This window comes from Topomyia yanbarensis, chromosome 2 (genome assembly GCF_030247195.1).
Source record: "Topomyia yanbarensis strain Yona2022 chromosome 2, ASM3024719v1, whole genome shotgun sequence".
Classification (NCBI taxonomy): domain Eukaryota; kingdom Metazoa; phylum Arthropoda; class Insecta; order Diptera; family Culicidae; genus Topomyia; species Topomyia yanbarensis.
Genome location: NC_080671.1, coordinates 181669030 through 181686569, shown reverse-complemented (window position 1 = coordinate 181686569; position 17540 = coordinate 181669030). Strand labels below are relative to the sequence as shown.

The 17540-nt window shown below is 39.6% G+C and overlaps 1 protein-coding gene across 3 annotated transcripts in view; it reads right to left on the bottom strand.

Moving 5' to 3' along the window:
* Positions 1–10541: 10541 nt before the first annotated feature.
* The window catches only part of LOC131682300 (protein cappuccino), a 40158-nt gene continuing 33159 nt past the window's right edge, over positions 10542–17540 (bottom strand). For 2 of the 3 annotated variants that reach the window (XM_058963682.1, XM_058963684.1), the window contains 4 exons: positions 14488–15766; positions 11416–12354; positions 11049–11346; positions 10542–10991 (listed from right to left, as the gene is read on the bottom strand). In XM_058963682.1, the coding sequence (XP_058819665.1) occupies positions 10871–10991; positions 11049–11346; positions 11416–12354; positions 14488–15766 (2637 nt within the window). In that variant the 3' untranslated portion in view covers positions 10542–10870. The remainder of the gene's footprint in view (positions 10992–11048; positions 11347–11415; positions 12355–14487; positions 15767–17540) is intronic. The other variant, XM_058963683.1, reaches the window with a different exon arrangement.

Sequence of the window (17540 nt, the reverse complement as noted above, 5' to 3'; positions counted from 1 at the left end):
TTTATCGCGATGTTTTTTTTTCACATCATGCGATGTATCAGGGTTGGATTCTATTCAACACATGACATTTTGGCATTGAAAGAGCAAATCGCGTGACGACGCATAGACAGCACTGTGGCGTTTTTGAGTTATCGCATAGTTCCATATCAACTTTTGAATAGGGCTAATAAGATTTGTAAAAAAATGTTTTGCTGATTTCTCTTAATTTGTTATTATTTCACCCTAGGGGCAGATCACTCTAGAAATGTACAACAAATTTGCATCAACTTTGCACTCCCTCGCAGAAAAGTTTGTTTAACAAACGTCCTACGCTGATTCACTTTGTTCGAGGTTTTGTTGAATGTAGGGCTAATTTTTTGTAGGGTTTTGACGTCTTACACGCAACGCAAAATACATTGCACGCAACGCAAAATACATTGCACGCAACGCAAAATACATTACGAATTTCTATTAGATTAGATTTCAACACAGAAGACATTTGAAAGTGATTCTACCAAGGGTAAAGATGTTGATTCATGCGTATCTTTCATGAAATTCAACTCGACAGCGGATTAGTTTACAAAAATCTCATTAGCCCTTTTGAAGAGTTGATATTGAGTTTATCTTCTTGACGAATATTGTTATTATAATTAATAACCAGTGCAGATAGAAAAATCTTACCCGATTTCATTCTGATCCTGATGTCGGCCATTTGAACTAGAGATGGTCGGGTTTCAAATTTTTCGAACCCGAACCCGACCCGAACCAGAGAGCATGAAAATTGAAAACCCGAGCCCGACCCGACCCCGAAATTATAAAATTTTAAAATACCCGAACCCGACCCGAGCCCGAACATTTTAAAACTTAAAAACCCGTACCCGAGAATGAAAATTTTGTAAAACCCGAACCCGACCCGACCCCAAGAATTTTAAAATTTGAAAACCCGAACCCGAAAATTTAAAATTTTTGAGCCCCGATCCGAACCCAATTTGCTAATACGAAGAATCAACCAAAGATCTCGAATATTTTCAATTCTAGGCACCCGAGCTGGACCCTAGGCTCATCTAAAAATAGTAGAATCATGCGAATCTGAAGTAGCACCATACGCAGTTACCTGCCTATGGCAAAACGAATCACTGGCGAGTAGAATCCGCATTTATATTTACTATTATTGAACGTCGAATTTGATATGTTCTGAGAAACTTATAAATCGTCGATATCTTAACCGGAAATTAGGTTCATAACAGTTTTTGCAACCGGCCGAGACGGTTGTGCCTCCAGGTGGAAGGTTTTGTTCTGGAGAGAGTGACGGAGTGTGAGTCGCTGTATGCGTTTTTGTGGGAGAGAGAGAGAGACCAGTTTGTTAAGTGTGAGTCGTCAGTTGATACGTCGGAGGCGTGGTCAACGGCATCCTCGACAAGTGGTGTTTTGACAGCAAACCGCGGGTAGACGAATTTGCCTACCACGGTGGCAGAAATCGACAGTGATCGTGTCTGTACACACAGAAAAATATTTTGTATTGGTGTCGTCGAGCAATTCTAATCGACGAGAGGGGAAGCGTCACAGGTAGACCCATTTGCTCTATTTGTCTACCGCAGAAGTGGTACGACGAATAAGGAAAAGTGCCGCATCGACAGTGGGATTTTCGCAGCAAGCCACAGGTAGCCACATTTGTCTACCGCGGTGGTGGAAACGGAGAGAGCGCGCTGGTGGTGGTGATACCGACGAGCAGCTTAACCGGAGAGAGTTTTGAAGTGTTGCAGGTAGGCCTATTTCTCTACTGAAGAAGCAACGCGACGAAGTAGGACAGCAAGTGTCACATTGTCAAACAACGGGCACCGAGTTTACAACGTAACACATGAGGTGTGTTCTACCGGTATAACAGGTATATTTTTCATTCCTTTTTGTGATAGTTTTTCTTGCTAGGTAAAATGGATGAAGAGATGGGAGAACGAGTAACAGACCCTCCCCCTAAGCCTGTTGAAAATGTAAACCCGAGTAGAATTAAAATTTACCCAGAGTCGTCAACGGGACCATGGATTGTGTTTATTAGGCGTAAAGTAAAGGCGCTAAATATCATTCAAATTTCGAAAGATTTGACTTCGCGATTCTCGGATGTAAAAGAGATCGTTAAAGTTAATAAAGATAAAATACGCATTGTCGTTGGTAGTCTCAAACAAGCCAATGCAATTGCTTCTTGCGAGCTTTTTACGCGTGAGTATAGAGCGTATATTCCTTCAAAGGAAATTGAAATTGATGGGGTCATCACAGAATCGAGTTTGACTGTTGATGACATAATTAAGCATGGGGTTGGTCGTTTCAAAGACACCATACTTAAAGACGTAAAGATACTTGAATGCAAACAATTGCATTCAGTATCACACGAAGGAGATAAAAAAGTTTATCGACTGTCTGACTCGTTTCGAGTGACTTTCGCTGGGTCTGCGCAACCCAACTATGTCATTATCGATAAGATTCGTCTCCCTGTTCGCCTTTTTATCCCTCGTGTAATGAATTGCCTTAATTGTAAACAGCTTGGCCACACAACCACTTACTGTTCCAATAAGGCACGGTGTGGCAAATGTGGGGGTTCTCATCAAGAGGATACTTGCAATGAAAATTCAGAAAAATGTTTAATGTGCGGAGAAAACTCGCATGAGCTCCCTGCATGGCCCATTTATAAATTGCGCGAGGATAAAATTAAACGATCCTTGAAGGAGAGGTCTAAGCGCTCCTATGCAGAAATGTTGAAAAATGCTACCCCTAAACCCATCTTCTTAGAAAACACTTACACATCTCTATTTTCGGAACAGTCTGACTCCGACGGAGCGTGCGAAGGTACATCATTTGTTTTACCCGGAAATTCCAGAAAAAGAAAACAGTTTTCTTTTCCCAAGCTGCCAAGCAAGGGCCTTAAAATTTCTCCACCAATAGATAAACTGCGCCCAAAACCGAAAAATTCCGATTCAAAACCGAAATCAATTCCACCCGGTTTTGGGAACGTACAATCCAAACAGAACACCATTACTGGAAATAATAAAATTTCGACTTCCTCTGAGCCTCAGCCGGGGGTAGGATTATTGAAATTTTCTGAAATTGTTGATTGGATTTTTAAAGCATTCAATATTTCTGAACCACTAAAGAGTATACTTTCAGCTTTCCTCCCAACAATTAGAACATTTTTAGAGCAGCTGATTGCTCAATGGCCCATCCTTGCAGCAATTATATCCTTCAATGGTTAATTCAACTCCTAAGGTGAAAGACTCCATCACTGTTTTACAGTGGAATTGCAGAAGTATCATACCTAAAATTGATTCCTTAAAAATTTTACTGCATAATTTAAAATGCGATGCTTTTGCTCTATGTGAAACATGGCTTACCTCAAACATTAATTTCAACTTAAATGATTTCAACATTATTCGCCTAGACCGAGACACCCCATATGGAGGAGTGCTTCTAGGAATTAAAAAGTGCTATTCTTTCTATAGAATTACCATCCCCATGATTGCTGGCATCGAGGCTGTAGCAGTCCAAACGAATATTAAAGGCAAAGACATGTCTATCGCTTCTATATATATACCTCCCAAAGTTCAAATTGGACAACGTCAAATTTTCGAGGTAGTGGAATCCATGGCTGCTCCGCGTCTGATACTGGGAGACTTCAACTCGCACGGAGTATTGTGGGGTTCCCTCTACAATGATAATCGATCCTCTTTGATATACAATGTTTGTGACGAATTTAATATGACAGTTTTAAATACTGGCGAAACAACACGCATCCCCAGACCTCCTGCACGTCCAAGTGCATTAGATCTATCTCTGTGCTCGACATCACTTCGGTTAGATAGCACGTGGAAGGTTGTACCTGATCCTCACGGTAGCAATCATTTGCCAATCGTTGTTTCAATTAACAGTGAATTAGGCCTTACGAATTCAATCAATGTTCCTTATGACTTAACACGAAATATTGATTGGAAAACATACGAAACATTAATTTCCACTTCTCTTGCTTCGACAGAAGAGCTACCCCCTACCGAAGAATATGAATTCCTAGCGGGTTTAATTATTGAAGCAGCAGAACAAGCCCAAACGAAATGCAATCCTGGAATGACAATAAATAGACGGCCCCCTAATCCTTGGTGGGACAAAGAGTGCTCTGATGCATATGAAGCTAAACAAGTTGCCTACAAAGAAATTATGAAACAGAAAGGGGGTATACGTGAGAACTTTGAAAATTATTTCATTTTGCAAAACAAATTTGACAGTCTCCGTCGTGCCAAAAAGTCTAGTTATTGGAGACGCTTCGTTGATGGCTTGTCAAGAGAAACATCAATGAGTACTCTTTGGAACACAGCCAGAAGAATGAGGAATCGTAACGTGACTAATGAAAGCGAAGATTTTTCGAATCGTTGGATATTTAATTTTGCCAAGAAAATTTGTCCAGATTCTGCTCCTGCGCAGAAAATCATTCGCGATGCTCCCACAAGTAACGATTTCATAGATTCGCCTTTGACAATGATGGAATTTTCAATTGCACTCCTCTCATGCAACAATAATGCTCCGGGACTAGACAGAATAAAATTCAACTTGGTGAAGAATCTGCCTGACCTAGCAAAAAGACGCTTGTTGAATTTATTCAACAAGTTTCTTGAGCAGAATATTGTCCCGCGTGACTGGAGACAAGTGAGAGTTATCGCCATTCCAAAACCGGGAAAACCAGCCTCCGATCATAACTCGTATCGACCGATTGCAATGCTATCCTGCATCAGGAAATTGTTGGAAAAAATTATCCTACGACGTCTCGACAATTGGGTTGAGGCGAACGGCTTGCTCTCAGATACCCAGTTTGGTTTTCGGAGAGGAAAGGGAACGAATGATTGCCTGGCGCTACTTTCGTCAGAAATCCAACTCGCTTACGCAAAAAAAGAACAAATGGCGTCTGTGTTCTTAGACATAAAAGGAGCATTCGACTCAGTCTCCATTGATGTTCTCTCGGAGAAGCTACATCAATGTGGTCTTTCACCGATATTAAATAATTATCTATACAATTTATTGTCAGAAAAGCACATGCATTTTTCATATGGCGATATGGCGACACTCAGAATAAGTTACATGGGCCTCCCACAAGGCTCTTGTCTAAGCCCCCTTCTCTATAATTTTTACGTGAATGACATTGATAATTGTATTGTCAGCCCATGCACTCTAAGACAACTTGCAGATGATGGGGTGGTTTCTGCCACAGGACCAAAAGCTATAAATTTACAACAACCATTGCAAGATAGCTTGGATAATTTATCAATTTGGGCTTTAAAACTGGGCATCGATTTCTCTACGGAGAAAACAGAGTTGGTCGTTTTCTCAAGGAAGCGTGATCCGGCTCAGCTTCAGCTCCAGTTGGTTGGTAGAACGATAGCCCAAGTCCTGACTTTTAAATACCTTGGAATTTGGTTCGATTCTAAAGGCACATGGGGAGGCCACATTAGATATCTAATAACGAAATGCCAACAAAGGATAAATTTTCTGCGAACAATAACTGGATCATGGTGGGGTTCTCATCCAAGTGACATGATAAGATTGTATCAAACAACAATACTTTCAGTAATGGAATATGGGTGCTTCTGTTTCCGTTCAGCTGCGAACACTCACATTATTAAACTGGAACGGATACAGTATCGTTGTTTACGAATTGCCCTAGGTTGCATGCAGTCGACCCATACGATGAGTCTTGAAGTACTAGCGGGTGTTCTTCCTTTAAAAGACCGATTCTGGGATCTCTCCTCTCGTTTACTTATTCGATGTGAGGTTATGAACCCACTGGTAATTGAAAATTTTGAAAGACTTGTTGAGCTCCAACCCCAAACCAGATTCATGACAGTGTATTTCAATCACATGTCACAAGAAATAACGCCTGCTAGGTATGTTCCCACATACGTCAATATACTAGATACTCCTGAATCCACTTTATTCTTCGACACGTCCATGCAAGCAGAGATTCGTGGAATTCCGGATCATCTACGCTCGCGGGAGATCCCTAAAATATTCACAAGTAAATTTCAACACATAGACTGCCTTAAAATGTTTTACACTGATGGGTCACGAATCATTGAGGCCACTGGTTTCGGTATTTTCAACAATAATTTTTCAATTTCTCTCAAACTTGCAGAACCCGCCTCTGTTTATATAGCGGAACTAGCAGCAGTTCACTATAGTTTGCAAATAATTAATACTTTACCCCCGAACCATTACTTTATCCTCACTGATAGTCTCAGCACAATTGCAGCTCTACGCTCAAAGAGGATTGATAATCAAGATCCATTCTTTTTGGGGAAGATACGAGAATCTCTGAGTAACCTAACAAGAAAATGTTATAAATTTACCCTAGTGTGGCTCCCCGCCCATTGCTCTATTGCGGGAAATGAGAAAGCTGATAATTTAGCCAAGATTGGTGCACTAGATGGTGAAATATATGAAAGACCCATCGCTTACAATGAATTTTATAGCGCTTCTCGACAGAGGACACTTGCTAGTTGGCAAACATCTTGGGACAATGGAGATATGGGACGATGGCTACACTCAATTATCCCTAAAGTATCAACGAAGGCATGGTTCAAAGGATTGGATGTAAGTCGGGACTTCATCCGTGTGATGTCAAGACTCATGTCCAATCATTATACTTTAGATGCGCATCTCCGTCGTATTGGGCTCGCTGAGGGTAATCATTGTGCTTGTGGAGAGGGTTACCATGACATTGAGCATGTTGTTTGGTCCTGCACTGAATATCGTGAAGCCAGATCACAATTAGTAGATTCTTTACAAGTCCGAGGAAGACCAATCCATGTTCCTGTTAGAGACATCCTGGCGTATCGCGATCCTCTATACATGGAACTTATTTATCATTTTCTAAAAACAGCGTCTGTCAAAATTTAATTAAATTCATCTCCTCATACTCTCATCTAAGGCTAATCATTCACCAATTAAAGTGTCTTAGAATATTCAGTTTTTAAATTTAGACAATAACAGAAAAAAAGTAAATAAATACAAAAAATACTAGATCATTATGAAATATAATAATGTAAGGAAAAAAGCAAACAATAAAGTGATTTCAGTGTTAGTTTTAGACAAATTACTAGTATAGTTAAAATTAGTCTTAAGGATTTTTGTAACGTGCTATGTAAAAAAAGAAACTGGCGTAAAAAGCTTTTGCAAATGCCGTGTCAAATAAACGTATGGAAAAAAAACCGGAAATTAGGTTAAATCGGTGACTAACTAGTGGGGAAACAGAAAGCATAATGATCACAGTTTCAAACAACCTTGCCCGTCAGTAATTGGCAATTCGTATTCGACAGTTTACATGACGTTACCCACGTTACTGGTTGGTACGGTTAAACTTGTATCAAAGGGTATCAATAAAGATTCTCTGACGCGTTCTTGATGTCCCATCATTAGCGTTAGGACGATCTAAGTTATTTTATGCTTCAGATTATACGGTAAGCGCGCTGGTAGAGATGCTTCGACACCTTCAATGGAGCTCCTGGACCGACTCCAAACTTTTAAAAATCCAGTAAAAGCTAGGTTTAGGTCTGATGGAACAAAGACAGTCTCTAGAAAATAAATTTGGCTTAATCTATCTACTTTTAAAAAAATATTGTGCCCTTTTTAAATTTGTGCCACCATAATTCCACCAAACTACCACCAAATTTGTAAGTTCAAATCCTTGTTATTCCGTTACAGTTTGTTTTAATTGCAAGCAATCTTTATCATATATCAATTTGATTATTAAACTTTCGTTAAAGCAGGTACAACCTATTTGTTTCATTTGACCAACTCAATAGTGCTCGCTTAAAGTTTGTTTGGGGTACAAATGTACCCCGTTTAAGTTAGTGTTTTGTCATGTGTACATAATTTGGAAAATTTATTATGTCTTTTTTTAAAGCAAAATATCGATACATGGTAAGCGAGAAACTTGTGTAAAATTGTATAAGTTCCAACTCTACCAAATATTAGAATATGTTATTTGATATAACAAAGCATTATAGCAAAGTAACTAGAAAATGGGCTTGGAATCGGTATCGTAATTTTTGCTTTTGCGGATGAATTAGGCAAAACACATTCGTGAATACGATTTGTATATAGTATGCAAGACGGTCGATCCATCATCTTCTGCAGCCCAGGCTCTGGATCATACTTACTTTATATACACGTACAATGCACCGGCTATACCTGTTGATTCGACGCCTTCTTGTTTCATCTCCGTTACTGCGTATTGCTGAATTTTAACCGTTTGTATTGGCGTTTGGTGTTCAAAAAAGCATCGGAATAAATACACTCTTTGACCGGTTTTTGAATAATTTTGTTCAAAACGAAACTTAATAAACTTTAGAACGCAGTATAGATAGTCAAAATCGGTTTGAAACTACTGGAGTTATAACAATATTAATGAAAAAGGGAATTTTGACGTATTTTAAAGACTTGTTCTATACAAAATGAAATATTACATAATTAAATAGTCAATACACGAATATTTTTAAACAGATTACTCTACGAATGATTTTAGAATAAAACTATCCAATTTAATAATAAATTTAATAAAAATTAAACATATTAGAGCGATTTCAACTCTTGGGTACGAATGTACCTCACAAAACCGTATACGTAGAGAAAAAGTCGCCGCGGCCTAAGTATCGGTTTTAATGTACCTGTAGAAATTTGTATTCCATTATAGAAAGTTGAACCGATATTTTGCGATAAATTCCTGTTGACTTGGTTTATTACTAATTATCATGGAAAATAAATCGCAAAGAGATTTTAGATGTGAAACACGTATTGTTGAATGCTTTCTCATGAATGTTCGTTTAAAAAATTAAATAATTCAGCGAATCTGAAGAGACGGAATTTTAAGCAAGAAGGAAAAAATACAATATTTGAACACCAGAAAATACGACGAATTCTAGCGATTCAAAGGTGCTATTATTTGGTACGGTTATATGTATCATCCATTCGTATTACGAAGTATAATTCACTACTACAAAAAGTGTGTTTTGTGTATAGATACAAACAGTGTCATGAAATGGATGGGTTGATTTGTTCAAAACCCGAACCCGACCCGACCCCGATAATTTGTAATTTGAAAAACCCGAACCCGACCCGAGCCCGAAAGTTCAAAATTTCAAAAACCCGGACCCGACACGAACCCGAGAATTTCTAATTTGAAAATCCGGAACCCGACCCGAGCCCGAGAAGCTTAAATTTACAGAACTCGAACCCGAACCGAAACCCGTCGGGTTCGGGTCGGGTCCGGGTTTCGGGTCCAAAAACCCGAGCCCGACCATCTCTAATTTGAACTTCATATCATGCAAAGTTGTAGTTCACCCAACGTATCGTCTATCTCGACTTTTTAACACTGAGAACTGATGTTCAAGTCAAGTTTCCAATGCATGTCGGTTTGAAATGTTACCAACAACCCAGTGAGCAAATTTTATGGCAGAGACCGCTAGATTTCTGTATGTCTTGGTTTGGCAGCCTTGTCAGATTTCTGCGCGTATTCTATCGGGTTAGTTGAGTTGGGGCGAACTCGGTTTCGCTCGCGTTTTCTGGCAAATTTTGACAGGCACCGAGCTAAACCCTGGCATAACTCGGACATAAACTGTGCAAAGATCCTGGCTATTCCTACCTGGTAGAATTTAGCACGAATCGAGCAAAACATCTGACAAAGATGTGGCAGGAAGCGTGCAGAGATCTTGGCCGTTCATTTCTGGCTGGATTCTGGATAAAAGTGAGCAGCATCGGTTGGTTTAACCGGTTCTGTCAGAAACGGTTGTTGCATTTGAGCGAATTCGTTGCCAGAATTCTCGCACAAATCGCGCAGAAACTCTCCCAGCATCAATTTCGCTTTGCTCAACTTTTGCTAACTTTCTGCTTGCCACGCTTACCGGGAAGTAGCAACATCCCACCCAGTAAAGTTCACCCGGAAATGAACTCGAATTCTGGCTGGTTCCAGTTCGTATTCCGGCTCCAGTGCAACAACCGATTCTAACTAGAATCGGTTGTGTCACTGGAGCCGGAATACGAACTGGAACCAGCCAGAATTCCGGTTCATTTCCGGCTGAGCTTAACTGGGCACCAGCCGGCGTTACGATTGGCTGGCATATATTATTCGGCCCTTGTATGCAATCTTGGATACAAGGGTGATTCACGCATGCACATCGCATAGAAGTGATGGGGATTTTCAACGTTTTTTCATTTAAATGTTTTCACATGTTTTTCGGGAAAGTTTTTTGTAGTTTGTATGTCGGTTCTCTGTGCTTTTAACTTGTGTAACAAATAAAGGCCTGTTCAGGATATTACCGCCAGGTGTGTTAATAGGTTTGTTCCAGTACCAGGAGAAACTGGAAATACTCCGGAGAAAATCGTTCCTGTACTCTCTTCTTCTCTTTTTTCTTCTTTTGGTAGCAAACCGGAGCAAAAAGGGTGTTCTTTAAAAAAAGGACGGACGGCAATCGCAACGTAGATAATTAGATATTACTGAGCAGGATTATTCTATTTAACGACCAAAAAAGCACGGGTTAACGAGGTTTGATGCAGTTTTATTTAATACCATTTGTACAGTTAAATACTTTCTCTTCGTCTTATTAACTAATCTATCATATCGTCGTTTGAAGAGTTAAAATTAGCAACCGATTCTATTGAACACTATAAATATGCAATTTTTTTTACTGAGATATGACAATGGTGTTCATAACAATGTAATTTCTCCAGGATAAGCGTATATAAGATTTTTGATTATATTGATGACCGAATAAATGTTTGTCTTTAGCATAAAGAGATATACTGCAAGGCTTTCGTATATCTGTGAATGTCATGCAAATGCGTTGTACCGAATAACTTGCACCTCCTAATGCTTGCCGCTCAAACGTTTTAAACGCTCTTTCAAGGAACCGGCCTTCTGTTTTCCGGAAGATGTCTGCTTGGGATTGCTTGGTGCGGTTGGTGGCCTCCGTTTCGTTTTCTTCAATCTGAAAGATATATAAGCATATGAGAAGATTGTATTGCTAATGTCTAAAGGGTCTTACAGTTCGTTGGAGATGTGGAGTATTTCCTTTTTGAAAATGTTTTTAAAGTCATGGGAAAACGAGGTCCAAGGCTCGAAAAATAGTTCGGGCTTGCATTCTTCAAGTGTTCCAGATTTTGGCGTGAATTTGTAGAAGATCATTGTCTTAACGAAAATCTCCCGACACTCATCCAGTCTACCGTATTGTTTTTCGATTCTTTTTGATGCAACTTCGATAAATGCCTCCATTTTCTCTTTGAAGGGTTGAATGTTGGTTTCAGTGGGGTTACCTATAACCTTTTCAGTAATACGACGACATTCTAGAGAAAAAGATCGAAATTTGAAAATTATTCGGAATTAAGTCATGTTTGTAATGTTCTCATGCTCACCGTCAGTTTTAGACTTTAGCATATTCAGTTGCGTCCTGCAATCATCAAAATCTACCAGAACAGCACGGTCCAAGTCACCAGGATCTGGCACAGGAAGTTTCACGTCATGCAATAGCTGGCCACTATTTCGACACTGACTGATGTAGGTCTTTATGATAAAATGCAGCAGCGTAATGTTGTTGTCCTTCGATTTGACATCTTTAAGCTTGCCGAGAATTTCTAGTCCGAATCCATCGGCTTGACCGCGTGTTCGATTACCTCCGTTCATGTAATTGCCGAGAGTTAGAATAATGGAGAATAGATGCTTGAGTTGCTCATTCTCAATAAGAAACTCGCAAATGTGCTTCACCGTCTCCAATTTTCTAGTTACTGAAATATAATGCTCGTCAAATTCGGCCTGGAATACAATACAGGAAATGCGTTCGGAAAAGGACGATATATTGGAGATTCGTAGTAGGAACTGCTCTGGTGGATCCAAGGGTATATTTCCCTCCGCACAATCTTTAATCTGGGCCAATTCTTCATCGGTCGCCTTAATTTCCATAATCTTCTGAAGAGCCTCCAAGCTTACCACCGATGTATCGCAATGATAGATCGCAAATTCGATCTCAACAAAATCCACGTGCAAACTTTTGGCAAAAATTCCTACGTTCTGTGATCGTTTACTATCCAACACTTTGATCGTTTTCTCTGGTTTTTCTACCTTTTCCTTCACTTTTGGTATTACGACCTGACGCGAAAAGAGTTCAGTAAACTCATCCAGGTTGTCGAGGTTCGTCTCTTCTAATTCCTGCCAGAGAGCTATATTCTGTTCTTCAGCAATTGCGCTTTCACTTGTAGAGTCCGTTTCCGTCACAGGACTTATCTTCGGCGCTACTATTCTAGTCCAATAAAGTGGCTTCATCGGCTTTGGAGGATTCACGGCGGTCTTGCGAAATGCTGCAATAGACAACTCATGATTAAACCGCAAACATTTGCTGCAGGCATTCAACATCGATTGCCTATCTAAGTTCTAGTGAGGGTGAAGTGGTTTTTTAATGCGCTATACATATTTGTTGTTTCGGTATCACATTTAACAGAAAATGGTAGTAATTTTGATTATAACAAGTAATGTATCTACATGTATACATAGAAGTTACTCGAAATCAATGGTCGTATGTATTCACAGAAGATTAGCCAATTTGTTCATCCATCCACCACGCAGAGGAAAATACGAAGAGGAGTTCTACCGTTAGAAGAAGAAGAGTAAAGACCGCGTAATTTACTGCTAATTTCATTGTTGAATCGGTCAGGTAATTTGCGTCTCATTAAGTGTTGCTATAAAGTATGAAAAACTATCTAACGTTGTATCCAAAATGACGATAAAATCAATAGTATCTCACTGCCTTCCTATGTTTCAAGTTTGCACAATTCGACTACCTTCCTATGTTTCACCGAAGACGAATAGGATATTTCTGTTGAAAGCATATAATTCTTTTGTTCATGTAACATAATTGTGTATTGGGACTTTTGGTTCTAGATGCATACAACTTTTATTACAGCTGAATTAACCAAAGTATGAGTTACACACATTTAGTTTGTATGAGAAGGAAAATGTAGCGGTTCCTTTCGGTGTTGTAGAAGATTCTTGAAGGGCCAATGCACAGGGAGTTAAAACGCAAGGATATGTTATTATTGCTAGCCCGGTAAGGTAAAGAGGTATAGGCTTTATCAGTGTGGTTCTTATTCCTTAGGAAGTGAAGAGCAGGTTGTTTACTGTTTTGTGTTGAGATTGTAAAGTGTTGTCGTGTTCCATTTCCCTACCTTTTCTTTTCTTTGATGAGACAACAAAAATCTCCGAATAACATGGGGAACGTGCCAATCGAGCCAATATATTCCTTATAAGAAAACGTAGAAATGGCTTGCGACAAATGCTTTGGGAGGAGGAAATTCGCCCCCTTGGCAATCCCATTAGTAACTTTTTGGATTATTTTGTGTGGAGTGTGTGCGACTGGGATACCAATAGAGCACTTCACGCCAAACTTCGCTCGTTAAAAAATAAAATCAAGGCGGTGATGACTTCTTTGGATCAAAGCATGGTAGAACGTACACATGGCAGTTTCCGGAAGCGTTTAACACCAGCCATCTGATACAACAGACAAGAGTTCGATTTCACTTTCTCGTCAGCAAACCAGAGCTTCTGTATTTGCTTCCCGGGACATCACTCGGGACAAGTCAGTTGCTGTAGGCGTTCACATGTGTCGTGTGAACTGTTTGGATTTTTTCGTGTCTAATTAGTGCTAATTTGTCTAATTAGTGCTAATAGACATTCAGTTGGTGCTAGTTACTGACGAGATTAATTTGAAACATAAAAATCAAACTTAAATTCAATAATGTACACTTCCCTTATGTTACGACAGAAAATAAAGCACAACATCCCTAGTAACAATTGAGGTTTCATGGCACTCTTGGAGCTCCTATTCAAATTTAGAATGCACTTGTAGTGCGCTATAAAACCAGAATTGTTACTTGGGATCAAACACTAATTAACTGGTGTAATTTTTCCATATCAATTTCTAAAAAGGTTCGTCACGCACCCTGTATCCTGCTCATAATCGCAAGTCAGTACGAAGTTCCCTAACTACATAGGAGCACCTTGCAGTTATAGTAGTATAGGACATATTTGAAATGAAGTTTGTTGGTCTTTTTTTATTTTATTGAGCGGTTTTTCGTATAATATTGGTCCCAGTCTAATATTCATTTTGTCTGGTGAACCCATCGGGCAGCAGTCAAATTCCCAAAAGCTTACTCGAAACAGACATTTTGAATTTAAACAGCTACCTAGAAGCCAAAGTATGTAGTTTGATTTTAGAACCTTATTAGCGGTGCATTCTGATAACAAAAAGTGTGCTTTTACAGTGTTACTCTATGATAAATCAACTAAACTACTATTGAATGCAAATAGATACCTAGATTTTATCGTCTTCTAAATAGAATTTGATTATTCTAAATTTATCAGAAAAATACTACTAAACAGCAAGGTAACACTCTACAGAGCTCGCATTGAGGAGGATAGTGTACAAAAACGCTTACTATTTGTGTGATACCATCCTCCGGGCGTTGGTATTGGTAATGGTAATGGTGGTGGTGGGCCAGTCATGACAGCGTGGCCACTCTGAGTAGTACTTGACGGTAATTTACCTGGTCCCGCGGGAACGGTTGCACCAATGGGCGGAGGTGGTGCGGGTGCACCGTTTGCCATGGCCATTGGTGCTGGTGGTATTGCAAATGGTGGCGGTGGTGGTGGTGGTGGTAAGGGAGGCGCAGCCGGTGGTGCATTAGTGAAGGCTCCTGGTAGCATTGGTGGAGGAGGTGGAATGCATGCTGGTGGTGGTGGTGCTGGAGGGGGAGGCGGGGGTGGAGGAGGTGGTGGTGTAGCTTTAGACAAGGAAGGAAGTAGTGGAGGAGGAGGTGGAGGTGGTGGGGGTAATGTAGAAGATTGAGGAAGAGCTTTTGGAGATATAACATCGCTCGCTTTCTCGGGATCAGTTTGCGTTTCCTGTGTAGTGAAACGTTTGCTCTGATGAAATACGGGCTCGTAACTACTTCCTACGAGGGTGTCACTTCCGGTTACACAGGTACCACGCTCGTTCGTTACAACTACTTGTTTCATACAGTTTCTACAGACGTACATTGCACCGTGAGTCTCGTTAGCATTGTTATTGAACACAGTGCCGTTAGTTAGGTTTCTATTGCTATCGTTGCTGTTAGCGTCGGGCAAGGAACATTCTTTGCGGTTAAGAATACTGTTAGGCAAGCTAGCGTTATTGGTATTGGAATCACATTCAACTGAGAAATTTCCATTAGTACGTGGTTCCTGTGCCGATGTCGAACTATCAAGTGGAGGCGCTATTGGCGGTATCTCAGCTGCATCTGGTTCTTGTGCTAGTTTTTTGTGGTCTGTCTCGTAAATTGTTACTTCGGTCTCGTTCAGTAGATCACTGAGCAAACACTTCCGATTCTTCCCTTCAACTATCTCTACCAGGCTAGCGTCACCGCTTTCTACTTCACTAAAGAATGTTCGAATCAGTCTTTTCACGTCATTTATTGTTTCACACTTGCTCACTTTGTTTTTCAGATCTTCAACAGTTGAGTCGGCCTTGGTTTTGGGTACCTTTGGGGTGCTAGTTTTTATAAAACCTTCTGCCTCGTTTACTTCCGAAGGGCCGGTAGTGGAATGGGCGGCTGTTTTGGTAGTCGTTTCAGTGGATGGGACTATGTGTGGCCAAACAACGTGTGGCTCCAGTCTACCTGGTGTCAATGGTGCTGGCGACGGTACTTCCGTATGGGTCCACTGGTACATGAGGTTTGGCTGGTCAGAGTAGTGAAATAAAATCAACAAAAACATATTATTTTGGATTAACCGGGTTTTACTGTACTTATATTATGGCTATTTTGTTCGATAGTAAGCAATAGGTTTGTTCCAGTACATGGAAGTTACTACCTGTTGCTCCGGAGCAAAAAATTCTTGCTCCTTTTCACTCCGGTTTGCCACCAGAAGAAGAAAAAAGAGAAGAAGATAGTACAGGAACGATTTTCTCCCTGTTTGTTCCGGAGTACTTCCAGTTTCTCCTGGTACTGGAACAAACCTAATATTTGATGTCAACAATAGAACGAAATAAGTGGTGATCATCAACTGTAAAATAGAGAGGAGATGTCTTCGATCAAGAAAAATACAAAGAGGAGTGGAATCGAACATGAACAAAGGGAAGTAATTCCACGAAGATCCGTCCGAAAATCTTTCAAATCGTAGCCGACCATCTTAGATTCCGATGAAACTTTACACGTTTCACCGGCATGGAAGACTAAACATTTGCCACAGTCAATAAGATTATTTTGGTTCAAGAACAACACTTCATAGGGTTCGATTACTGTATGGGTAACTGGGCCAATTCGGACCTAGTAAGGGTTTATGAACTATAAAACTAAAACGTGTCAACCGAATCCCAAATAAATATTTTTTCATAAAAGCCTGATCAATTGCGCACATTTTTTTCTAAGGCGACTTCCGATTTTTTACCGTATTGTGTATACAGTTGTGATTCGCTGGTTGGACACTTTTTAACTGGACCGCTTTTTAGTTGGACCTCCGTTAGTTGGACCATTGTCCAACTAAATAGCAGAGATGCCAGGTACTTTTTTCAAATGTCTGCGATAATAATTTTAAAAGTCTGGGAAGAACAAAAAATGTCAGGAAAGCTAGTGTAACCAAAAGCCTTTATATTCAAATATCTGCAAATATCTGCAGCCAAACTAAGAAATCTGCAAATATCTGCAACCAAACTAAAAAATCTGCAAATATCTGCGTCATCGAAAAAATCTGCAGCTAAAATTAAAAGTCTGCCAATTTGCAGACTTGTCTGCAAATCTGGCATCTCTGCTAAATAGCATCTGAACGTCAAAATCTCATGTCAAATTGACTTTGACAATCTATCTAACAATCTTTTACACTACTAATGTCTTCTTTGGAGAGTTTTTGACGTTTGTCAGTCGGTCCAACTAGCGAATTAAATTCGTTAGTTGGATATAGGCTGTGGCCCAACCAACGAATCACGACTGTAAACGGTTCTGCGTAAAAGTGCAACTAACCCTGTTCAAATTCGGACCACGCATTTCTTTTCGATTTCTTGCAAAAGATATGAATGCCTATTTTGGCCTAAGTAATAATTGATAGTCTCGCTCAAAGCAGGATGTAAATAAAATATATCATCCGGCAGATCCTAAATCATGAAAACTAAAACCGCAATATTTTGGCCAGCGGTCCGAATTGGCCTATTTCCCTTTATTTTTTACCTCAAAACTGTCTGCGACTCGTTCTCATAGAGGAAACAAAAAAAAAACAAAAATTTGTGTTAAAAATTTAAATTGCAAAAAAAACATTTTTTGATTTTTTTATATTTTGTTAACAAAAATTTCAAGAGAAATGAAACATTTTGAATGTGATTGCATGATGGAGAACTTATAGGTAAAAAAGTTTTTCTAACAATAACTTCATACATGTTTTTAATTTTCATACTAATTGACATACGAAACTGAAATTTTATTACAGAATATAATTCTAAGCATAATTTAAAGTCAAAATGAAT